Below are 12,226 nucleotides of genomic sequence, written 5' to 3'. Positions count from 1 at the left end.
TCTCCCCAGCGCCGTCTGAGCCGCCCGTCTGCCAGGAGCCTGCAAAGCCGCCCGTCTGCCATGAGCCTGCAAAGCCGCCCGTCTGCCATGAGCCTACAGAGCCATCTGCCAGACAGGAGCCGCTAGAGCCGTCAGCCAGACAGGATCTGCCAGAGCCGCCAACCAGACAGGATCTGCCAGAGCCGCCAGCGAGCCATGAGCAGCCAGAGCCGTCAGAGAGCCATGAGCAGCCAGAGCCGTCAGAGAGCCATGAGCAGCCAGAGCCGTCAGAGAGCCATGAGCAGCCAGAGCCGTCAGAGAGCCATGAGCAGCCAGAGCCGTCAGAGAGCCATGAGCAGCCAGAGCCGTCAGAGAGCCATGAGCAGCCAGAGCCGTCAGAGAGCCATGAGCAGCCAGAGCCGTCAGAGAGCCATGAGCAGCCAGAGCCGTCAGAGAGCCATGAGCAGCCAGAGCCATGAGCAGCCAGAGCCGTCAGAGCGCCATGAGCGTCGAGAGCCGTCAGAGCGCCATGAGCGTCGAGAGCCGTCAGCCTGCCATGAGCGTCGAGAGCCGTCAGCCTGCCATGAGCGTCGAGAGCCGTCAGCCTGCCATGAGCGTCGAGAGCCGTCAGCCTGCCATGAGCGTCGAGAGCCGTCAGCCTGCCATGAGCGTCGAGAGCCGTCAGCCTGCCATGAGCGTCGAGAGCCGTCAGCCTGCCATGAGCGTCGAGAGCCGTCAGCCTGCCATGAGCGTCGAGAGCCGTCAGCCTGCCATGAGCGTCGAGAGCCGTCAGCCAGCCATGAGCGTCGAGATTCGTCAGTCAGCCATGAGCTGCCCTTCAGCCTGAAACGGCTAGATACCCAGAACTGCCCATCAGTCCAGAGCTGTCTCTCTGTCCGGAGCTGCCTTTCAGTCCGGAGTTGCCCCTCTATCCTGATCTCCCTCTCTATCTTGATCTACCTCTATATTCTTATCTATCCCTCTGTCTTGATTTATCTCTCTGTCCCGGTGCTGTCCTTATTAGTGAGGTTATTAAGAGGATTTTGTGGGGGTAAAAAGAGGGTGGACATTCTTAGAGGGAGGAAGCTAGGATGGATTATGGTGGGGTGGGGACCTCGCCCGGAGCCTGAGCCACCACCGTGGTTAGATGCCCACCCAGACCCTCCCCTAGACTTTGTGCTGGTGCGTCCGGAGTTCGCACCTTGTGGGGGGGGTAATGTCACGTTCCTGACCTATTTATGTTAGTTGTTATGTGTGTTAGTTGGTCAGGACGTGAGGTTGGGTGGGCATTCTATGTTTTCTGTTTCTGTGTTGGTTTTGGGTTGCCTGGTATGGCTCTTAATTAGAGGCAGGTGTTTGGCGTTCCTCTAATTAAGAGTCATATTTAGGTAGGCGTTGTCACAGTGTTCGTTGTGGGTGATTGTCTTCCGTGTTTGTGTTATGTCTGCACCATACGGAACTGTATTCGGTTTGTTCGGTTTATGTAGTCTGTTTTCCATTCGTGCGTTCTTCGTGTTTATGTAAGTTCTCATGTTTAGGTCAGTCTACGTCGTTTGTTATTTTGTATCATTTCAAGTGTAGTTCGTGTTCGTTTTTCCGTCTTGTCATTAAATTCATTATGTGTTCAAACTTCGCTGCGCCTTGGTTCAATCCCTGCTCCTCTTCGGATGAAGAAGAGGAGGACAGCCGTTACAATTGCGAATAATGAGAAGCCTTGTATGTGGCTCAGCAGCTGTTGCTGTATCATCACAGAATAGGGAAATCATGTTCATGGCAGCACAATATCTCCTGTTGCAGTTATAGACATGGAGAAGAGACACGATGACAGACAGGCTGTCATGAACCATATACATCAATGACACCTCTTCTGGGGCTTGTTTAATAACCAATTGTTCATAAGCAATAATTGGAATGAATGTGGTCATCCTCATTCACATGTATCCGTTATTATGGAAAAAATTTGCTCCCTTTACTCTGGTTATGAAATAACTAAATAATGACCACCCTACTGTATTGTAAATAATGTTTTTTTGAAGGGGAATAGAAAGGTGTTTACCCCACACTGTCCCAGAAACCATATTACTGGTCAAACTTCCACATTCTAAACTGGAAGACTAGGTATCAGAGATGGATCCTTCATTAGCTACATTTACCTTTTGTTTCAATCTCCAGTGTTATCTCTTGGGGTATGATGAGGAGTACAGTGGACCGCACAAAAGCGAGAGAAGGCAATCAATATATCACTCTGGCTAAATGTATCACCTCTTACAGGATACACACTTCTGTGTCTCCAATCATCCATTTATCTCCCAGTGATTGGCTTTAGTTTTTCCTGATTATCTTGATTCATGGTAAGACTTTGGGGTGGCATCTCCTTCCACAAAGGCTTGATTGAATGCAGATTTAAGTGACAATGGAATAGCCATGCTATAATATATCAATTTATTCAGGAGAAAAACCTTTTTTCTGTAGAATTATGGTGTGTGTGAACCTACTTCTGAAAGTATTCAGACCCCTTGACTTTTTCCACATTTTGTTACGTTACAGCCTAATTATAAAAAATGATTGAAAATAAACATTTCCTCAGCAATCTACACACAATATCCCATAATGCCAAAAGTACTTTTTTTTAAGAAATGTTAGCAAATTTATTTAAAAAAAAGTTAAATACCTTATACACTGCTCAAAAAAATAAAGGGAACACTTAAACAACACAATGTAACGCACATTTGTGGCCTGCTGGAGGTCAATTTGCAGGGCTCTGGCAGTGCTCCTCCTTGCACAAAGGCGGAGGTAGCGGTCCTGCTGCTGGGTTGTTGCCCTCCTACGGCCTCCTCCACGTCTCCTGATGTACTGGCCTGTCTCCTGGTAGCGCCTCCATGCTCTGGACACTACGCTGACAGACACAGCAAACCTTCTTGCATCAGCTCGCATTGATGTGCCATCCTGGATGAGCTGCACTACCTGAGCCACTTGTGTGGGTTGTAGACTCCGTCTCATGCTACCACTAGAGTGAAAGCACCGCCAGCATTCAAAAGTGACCAAAACATCAGCCAGGAAGCATAGGAACTGAGAAGTGGTCTGTGGTCACCACCTGCAGAACCACGCCTTTATTGGCGGTGTCTTGCTAATTGCCTATAATTTCCACCTTTTGTCTATTCCATTTGCACAACAGCATGTGAAATGTATTGTCAATCAGTGTTGCTTCCTAAGCGGACAGTTTGATTTCACAGAAGTGTGATTGACTTGGAGTTACATTGTGTTGTTTAAGTGTTCCCTTTATTTTTTTGAGCAGTGTATATGTAAGTATTCAGACCCTTTAATATGAGACTCGAAATTGAGCTCAGGTGCCTCCTGTTTCCATTGATCATCCTTGAGATGTTTCTACAACTTGATTGAAGTCCACCTGTGGTAAATTAATTTGATTGGACATGATTTGGAAAGGTACACACGTATCTACAATTGAAGTCAGAAGTTTACCAAATACATTTAAACTCAGTTTTTCACAATTCCTGACATTTAATCCTAGTAAAAAATCCCTGTCTTAGGTCAGTTAGGATCACCACTTTATTTTAAGAATGTGAATTGTCAGAATAATAAGGGAGTGATTTATTTTAGCTTATATTTCTTTCATCACATTCCCAGTGGGTCATCATTTTCCCTCCCTCATGATGCCATCTATTTTGTGAAGTACACCAGTCCCTCCTGCAGCAAAGCACCCCCACAACATGATGCTGCCACATCTTCGGCTTACAAGCCTCCCCCTATTTCCTCCAAACATAACGATGGTCATTATGGTCAAACAGTTGTATTTTTGTTTCATCAGACCAGATGACATTTCTCCAAAATGTACGATCTTTGTCCCCAAACCGTCGTCTGGCTTTTTTATGGTGGTTTTGGACCAGTGGCTTCTTCCTTGCTGAGCGGCCTTTCAGGTTATGTCGATACAGGACTCGCTTTACTGTGGATATAAATACTTTTATACCTGTTTCCTCCAGCATCTTCACAAGGTCCTTTGATGTTGTTCTGGGATTGATTTGCACTTTTCACACCAAAGTACGTTCATCTCTAGGAGACAGAACGCATCTCCTTCCTGAGCGGTATGACGGCTGCATGGTCCCATGGTGTTTATACCTGCGTACTATTGTTTGTACAGATGAACGTGGTACTTTCAGGCGTTTGGAAATTGCTCCCGAGGATGAAACCAGACTTGTGGAGGTCTACAATTTTTTTTTCTGAGGTCTTGGCTGATTTCTTTTGATTTTCCCATGATGTCAAGCAAAAAGGCACTGAGATTGAAGGTAGGCCTTGAAATACATCCACAGGTATACCTCCAATTGACTCAAATGATGTCAATTAGTCTATAAGAAGTTTCTAAAGCCATGATATCATTTTCGAGAATTTTCCATCATTTTCCAAATTCTGACCCACTATAATTGTGATACAGTGAATTATAAGATGTCTTAAAAAACTTGCCAAAACTATAGTTTGTTAACAAGAAATTTGTGGAGTGCTTGAAAAATTAGTTTTGATGACTCCAACCTAAGTGTATGTAAACTTCCGACTTCAACTGTATATAAGGTCCCACAGTTGACAGTGCATGTCAGAGCAAAAACCAAGCCATGAGGTCAAAGGAATTGTCCATAGAGCTCCAAGACAGGATTGTGTTGAGGCACAGATCTGGGGAAGAGTACCAAAAAATGTCTGCAGCATTGAAGTTCCCCAAGAACACAGTGGACTCCATTCTTACATGGAAGAAGTTAGGAACCGCCAAGACTCTTATTAGAGCTGGTCGCCTGGCCAAAACGAACATTCAGGAGAGAAGGACCTTGGTCAGGGAGGTGACCAAGAACCCGATGGTCACTCTGACAGGGCTCTAGAGTTCCTCTGTGGAGATGGGAGAACCTTCCAGAAGGATAACCATCTCTGCAGCACCCCACCAATCAGGCCCTTATGGTAGAGTTAACAGGTGGAAGCCACTTTTCAGTAAAAGGCACATGACAGCCTGCTTGGAGTTTGCCAAAAGTCACCCAAAGACTCTCAGAAACAAGGTTTTCTGGTCTGATGAAACCGAGATTGAACTCTTTGGCCTGAATGTCAATCATCACGTCTGCAGGAAACCTGGCACCATCCCTATGGTGAAGCAAGGTGGTGGCAGCATCATGCTGTGGGGATGTTTTTCAGGGGCAAGGACTGGGAAACTAGTCAGGATTTAGGCAAAGATGAACGGAGCAAAAGTACAGAGAGATCCTTGATGAAAACCTGCTCCAGAGCGCTCAGAACCTCAGATTGGGGTGAAGGTTCACCTTCCAACAGTACAGCGACCCTAAGCACACAGCCAAGACAACGCAGGAGTGGCTTCGGTACAAGTCTCTGAATGTCCTTGAGTGGCCCAGCCAGAGCCCAGACATGAACCCGATCTAACATATCTGGAGAGACCTGAAAATAGTTGTGCAGCGACGCTCCCCATCCAACCTGACAGAGCTTGAGAAGATCTGCAGAGAAGAATGAGAGAAACTCCCCTAACACAGGTGTGCCAAGCTTGTAGCGTCATACCAAAGAAGGTTGTAATCATTGCCAAATGTGCTTTAAGAAAGTACTGAGTAAAGGGTCTGAATACTTATGTAAATGTGATATTTATTTTTATTACATTGGCCCAAAAAAAATCTTAACCTGGTTTTGCTTTGTCATTATGGGGTATTGTGTGTAGATTGATTAGGGGAAAAAACTATTTAGTCAATTTTAGAATAAGGCTGTAATGTAACAAAATGTGGAAAAAGTCAAGGGGTCTGAATACACTATGTATTAAGCTGTGTATGTACCTGTGTATGTATACTTACATAATTTACATGTAAATATATATGTAATTGTATGGATAGATGATTGCATTAATGGGTGTACGAAGCTACAGTATCATGAATGGATACTTACATTTTAAGCTTTTTAGAAAATCCAAAAGGCATTGTTTGAAACAAAATAATTATGTTTATTTGGCATTCCTTTGGTAAACATTTATGATCTTACCGTTGAGCAATATCACACCAATTTTCAAGTAGCAGTACATATTTATTTATTTATTTCTGAATGCAAAAAATCTAAAGTTCTCTCTTTCTCATATCTTTCATGTGCACAAATCTGATAATGTGGCACAAACCATCCCACTAATCAACATTCACAATAAGTGTTGACGTCCTCTCCACAGATGCTGGTGCTAAGGTGCCACCTATTGACCGAAAGTAGAAATGCATTGAGAGAGAACATAAAAAATATGTTAATTTAATGGATATACCCTATAGATCTGATTGGTACAGAAGGTATTGCTTCAGTTCTGTGGGGATCTGAAGACCATGGATTGAACTAAGTCTGGCCTTTCCCAAAACCTTCCTGATGGACAGCCGGCACTGCTGCATCAGACGAGACACTCCTGGTCAGCCATCAGAGGAGAAACAGCCATAATTTAGATAACATAAAGATGTTCTCAGGGTGTGATATTGTTAATAACACAAGTACAATGTAAATACTATGCAAATCTATTAATAAATCATGCAAGAACCAAGAATCCTTTCACAAACACATCCATGATGTATTTAAACTCAATGTATACAACAGCAGTTCAAAGCACCACAGAATCTTCTGTCCAAAATCTTGTGTATCAGAGATCCATTACAGGTCTAGCTACCTCCTCTGTGGCCCAGTAGTTTCTCAACGGGGCTGTTGGCAAGGGCCAGGTCCAGGGGCTGCTTGCCCTGTGTGTCTCTGCAGTTGCAGTCAGCCCCATGCTCCAGGAGAACAGTCACCAGCTCAGGGTTGGACAGACGGGCTGCCGCGTGCAGAGGAGAGTCCCCATCCTTACTCCTGTTCACACTAGCACCTGACAGAGAGCATATATGTGTGGATATTGTGTGTAAATATGTGGATTTTGTATGTAGCCTACAGTAAATGTCAAATGAGAGTATCATATACTGCAGGCCAAGTGTAAACTGTAAATAACTCTTATTATAATATTTGAGCACCTTGTGATAGAAGCACACTGGTCAATGTCTAGTCCAGATTCTATCTATACATCCTTTCTGCGTAATAACAACAAACTAAAGAGAATCCATTTTCATACCAAGCTGAAGCAGTTTCCTCACGGTACTCAGATGCTGGTTTGTGCAGGCAATGTAGAGCGGCGAGCCTGATTGGTCAGTGTTCTGATCTACATCTGCCCCGTGATGAACCAGAGACTCAATGCACTCTGGGTGACCTGGACATAGATATATTCATGGAATAAAGAACAGTGTGTGGGATCTGCTTTGAAAAACTGCTTACTGTAACTAAATCTGGGGAATGATACATCTCATTACACTTTATCATAAAAAATATCAAATCTGACAATGATTTAACAAAGTGCTCCTAGGTATTACAAAAAAAGAAATAACTGCAACAACAAAAAATGGAGTTCATGGTGCTCTTATTTATTTGATAAAAGCTGACGATAAAAGCTAAGAATGTGACCCCTGACCTTTGGCTGCGGCCTCGTGGATGGGGGAGGCTGAGAGGCTGGATCCCTGGGGTGAGGCTCCGTGCTGGAGGAGCAGGGTCACACAGGCCGCGTGGCCCCGGGCACAGGCCTCCGACAGAGGGGTGGTCTTCTCCAACATGGGGACATTCACCTGGTACCGCAGACAACAACATATATCTTGCCAGATACCTCTACCATCCTATACAAACCAACATAACTGCTGGTGATAGCCTGCTGAGAAGGTTAACACTCCACTGGTTGTCATATTCCAAGCATATTAGTGTGTCTGGGAATCGTAGTTGCACACCTACATGGAGATATATAAAGTGTTGGTCCCATGTTTCTTGAGCTGAAATAAAAGATCCCAGAAATGTTATATATACGCACAAAAAGCTTATTTATATGTGCACACCTTTGTTAACATCCCTGTTAGTGAACATTTCTCCTTTCCCAAGATAATCAATCCACTTGACAGGTGTGGCATATCAAGAAGCTGATTAAACAGCGTGATCATTACACAGGTGCGCTTTGTGCTGGGGTCAATAAAAGACCACTCTAAAAAGTGCAGTTTTGTCACACAACACAATGCCACAGTTGTCTGAAGTATTGAGAGAGAGTGCAATTGGCATGCTGACTGCAGGAATGTCCACCAAAGCTATTGCCAGAGAATTGAATAAGCCGCCTCCAATGTTGTTATAGAGAATTTGGCAGTACGTCCAACCGGCCTCAACCGCAGACCACGTGTAACCACGCCAGCCCAGGACCTCCACATCCGGCTTCTTCACCTATGGGATCATCTGAGACCAGCCACCTGGACAGCTGATGAAACTGTGGGTTTGCACAACCAAATAATTTCTGCACAAACTGTCAGAAAGTCTCAGGGAAGCTCATCTGCGTGCTGACTGCAGTTCGGCATTGTAAACAACTTCAGTGGGCAAATGCTCGTCTTGGATGGCCACTGGCATGCTGAAGAAGTGTGCTCTTCACGGATGAACCCGTTACAACTGTAATTGGCAGATGGCAGGGCATCATGTGGGCGAGCGGTTTGTTGATGTCAACGTTGTGAACAGAGTACCCCATAGTGGCGGTGGGGTTATGGTATAGGCAGGTTGTAAGCAACGGACAATGAACACAATTGCATTTTATCAATGGCAATTTTAATGCACAGAGATACCATGACGAGATCCTGAGGTCCATTGTCGTGCCATTCATCCGCCGCCATCATCTCATGTTTCAGCATGATCATGCACAGCCCCATGTCGCAAGGATCTGTACAGAATTCCTGGAAGCTGATAATGTCCCAGTTCTTCCATGGCCTGCATACTCACCAGACATGTCACCCATTGAGCATGTTTGGAATGCTCTGGATAGACGTGTATGACAGCGTGTTCCAGTTCCCGCTAATATCCAGCAACTTCGCACAGCCATTGCAGAGGAGTAGGACAGCATTCCACAGGCCACAATCATCAGCCTGATCAACTCTATGCGAAAGAGATTTTTGTTCAGTGTATATATTTTTTACCTTTATTTAACTATGCAAGTCAGTTAAGAACAACTTCTTATTTACAATGACGGCCTACCAAGAGCAACAACACGGTAGCTACACAACATGGCTGCAGCAGGGATCTCAGATGGGGGGGGGGAGGCTTAAGAGTCTTTTATAAATAAGCATCAACCAGTGGGTCTTGCGACAAGTATATAGAGATGGCCAGTTTACAGAGCAGTATAAAGTGCAGTGATGTGTCCTATAAGGAGCATTGGTGGCAAATCTGATGGCCGAATGGTAAAGAACATCTAGCCACTCGACAGCAACCTTACCTGCCGATCTATAAATGACGTCTCCGTAATCTAACATGGGTAGAATGGTCATCTGAATCAGGGTTAGTTTCGCAGCTGTGGTGAAAGAGGAGTGATTACAATAGAGGAAACCAAGTCTAGATTTAACCGTGGCTTGCAGCTTGGATATGTGCTGAGAGGACAGTGTACTGTCAAGCCATACTCCCAAGTACTTGTATGAGGTGACTACTGGGGAGGTGCCAGCTGAGTATAAGACTGTATCATCTGCATATAAATGGATGAGAGAGCTTCCTACTTCCTGAGCTATGTTGTTGATATTCCGTTTTCGCTCAGTGCTTTTTAAAAACGAAAATGTAGACTATTCAACAGTTAAATAAATTGTTACACTCCAATTCAGTAGCTATTGAAACATGTGACTTTACACCCACTCAGTGTACAGTTGGGGTATTGTTGTCTACAGATTTGTGCTAGTAATGTTAAAGTAATGTTAAAGACAAGGAATGAGTGAGGTTAATCGCCTAATACCTCCACAGAAACATTTATAACTCATATTCAGAGGGGTCTGCCTGTATTTGGCCTGTGCTTGTTCTACATCTAAATTGAATCATAATCATGTAAGTAATGTATACAGCTTTGTGCTGTGAGTCTTAAAATCAGCCACTACATCGAAATTGAATCATAATCATGTAAGTAATGTATACAGCTTTGTGCTGTGAGTCTTAAAATCAGCCAAATTCAGAGATGGTGCAGATTAGAGTGAAATTCCTTACTCACGTTTGCCCCATTTTCTATCAGTAACCGGGCACAGTCAGTGTGTCCCTGCAGACATGCTCCATGAAGGGGAGAGACTCTGTCTAGAGTGGCCAGGTTGACACACGCTCCCTGTGAAGAGGGTTGAAAAATGACACACAAATATAAAACCAATCCAATTCCCTCTGCCAACAATAGACAGACATTTCTCCATATTGAAATTGCTTTGAATGTTCAGTGTGCTAAGCTCTCTCTTCAATAATGCTGTGCTTAAGTGATGCATTCCATCTACAGCCCCATTCCGCAGACAATGGTAAGGCTATTGTTACTTTATAAACAGAAATAACAAATAGCAGTTACACTAAAGCATGCAGGCATGAGCGTGCATAATAAGGACCCACAGGGCACACACTGGTTGAATCGACATTGTTTCCATGTCATTTCAATGAAATTACATTGAACCAACGTGGAATAAACGTTTGTGCCCTGTGGGCCTGGGTGTGCCTTCCTTACCTGAGCTATTAGGTTTCTCAGTGTGAGAACACGTCCATTGTAGGCTGCATCATGAATGGGGGACCAATCTGACTCAATATCTTATAAGAGAAGAACAACAATTATAGGATCATTCACAGATACACACATTCATTGGCCAAAGCATAGATATAGACAAGTGGAAACTGTTAGTTTATCTCACCAAGCAGTCTACTCACCACTCATCAAAGGGTTGGAGAGAAAAACAACTGATCCAGTCTGGATAGCATTGTTCCTCGGGTTGTCACTGCTGTGTCCTGTAGCCTGTCTCATTGTTGACCTATAGAGTTCCCCAAATCAGACGGCAGTCTAGCAGTCTGTCTTGCACCATTGGTTTTGTAACATCAGCAACTGGACTTCGACCTGTCGCTGGTGTCAACACTTATCTGTACCCGTCTGTTCCTGAACTGTTTTTGGGTGATTTCGACATCACATCCCAACTTAAAGCCTGTGATGTCATTTCCCCTCAGCTTCAGTCTGCCCTGCAGGAAGTGGTTTTGAATGCATTGCTGGGCTTGTTTTTACAGTGCATATGTTGTTCATTAGACCCAGAGATAGTGAGTAGAATCCTGTTGAGCAGGTCTGTAACTTGACACTGTCATCACAGACAGTTCACACCCATCACCTCCAACTAAAGAGGGAGGGTTAGAGGGAAGGAGGGGGCTTTAGTAAGAAAGATAGGGGTGGGGGGCTGGAAAGATACGTAGGAGATGTGCAGGTACACGTTTGTTTTTGTAGTTTGGGTAATGTGTCAACATCGTGACTGACACTATTCCCTTGGATACAAACTGTAAAGCCATGCTTTCAGTGGAGGACTTTTCCATGCCTGGTTATTCATCAGTTGTAGTCAGACTTTACATGCAAGTTTCCAAAAATCCAATACATTTTTGGAAAGAAATGCAGTTCAAACAATGGCTGGATAGACTTATAAATGCCTAAACTTTACAAGGAGAAATTCCAGGCTCACAGAAATTTGCCAGAGTTATTTGCCAGAAACCAATTTATGCTCCCTACTTTTTCCATTTGGAGGATAAGCTGTTGTTTTACAGAGGAAACACGCCAGAAAGACTTACTTACTTACTTACTGCATTGTCTGGCATAGATAAACTAGCATCCGGTTCGCCATGAGATCCGCCATGAGAATAAACTAATCATTCACATAAGTTAGTTTATTTTTAAATATCCCAGAATTGCTACCCCACATTGACATTATCGAGGCAAACATTTGTCAGTGAGAAAACATGGCAAGGCACTCCTTAGCATGCACATTCTGTGACATACATTCTTCATGGATGCAACGTGATTCTCTAATGAAAACATTCTCTACGTAAGTAATTTTATCCACCACCAGATGTCAGTAGCAGTTAGGTTTGTTCATTGAGAAAGAAGGAAAGAGAAGAGAGAGCTGCAAAAATCCAAAATCATAATAGCCTACAATTTACTATTATGTTGATATAATCCCTGCCACTGTAAATCTAAAACACACATTACTTTGTGCCTTGTCAGAGAAGGTGCATGGATTAGAATACCACTGTATAAACCCACTGAATGGCCTCTCTGTAATCAATGCATATTCATAGCTCCATTGATCCAGAAATCATTTCTACAACGGTTTACCTGCTTTTCAGGCTCTTAGAGCTGGAATGTAGCAGCTCCTCTAGCTAC

The 12,226-nt window shown here is 44.0% G+C and overlaps 1 protein-coding gene across 3 annotated transcripts; it reads right to left on the bottom strand.

Moving 5' to 3' along the window:
- Positions 1–5,941: 5,941 nt before the first annotated feature.
- On the bottom strand, positions 5,942–12,149 carry LOC129816850 (ankyrin repeat and SOCS box protein 9-like). 3 transcript variants are annotated; one of them, XM_055871778.1, is made up of 10 exons: positions 10,741–12,149; positions 10,544–10,623; positions 10,051–10,162; positions 9,302–9,376; positions 8,812–8,964; positions 7,795–7,832; positions 7,484–7,634; positions 7,091–7,225; positions 6,659–6,850; positions 5,942–6,403 (listed from the first exon to the last, which is right to left on the bottom strand). In XM_055871778.1, the coding sequence occupies exons 1-10, from the start codon at positions 10,832–10,834 to the stop codon at positions 6,270–6,272; spliced, it is 1,164 nt and encodes a 387-aa protein (XP_055727753.1). In that variant the 5' UTR covers positions 10,835–12,149; the 3' UTR covers positions 5,942–6,269. The 3 variants fall into 3 exon arrangements, with proteins under 3 accessions (XP_055727753.1, XP_055727755.1, XP_055727754.1); XM_055871780.1 differs by lacking the exons at positions 10,544–10,623; positions 10,741–12,149 and having other exon boundaries at positions 10,055–10,144; XM_055871779.1 differs by lacking the exons at positions 7,795–7,832; positions 8,812–8,964; positions 9,302–9,376 and having other exon boundaries at positions 10,055–10,162.
- Between the last annotated feature and the right edge of the window lie 77 nt (positions 12,150–12,226).

Source organism: Salvelinus fontinalis, chromosome 19, assembly GCF_029448725.1.
Source record: "Salvelinus fontinalis isolate EN_2023a chromosome 19, ASM2944872v1, whole genome shotgun sequence".
Lineage (NCBI taxonomy): Eukaryota > Metazoa > Chordata > Actinopteri > Salmoniformes > Salmonidae > Salvelinus > Salvelinus fontinalis.
The sequence above is the reverse complement of the archived record's forward strand: the minus strand, read 5'-3'. Positions and strand labels throughout refer to the sequence as shown.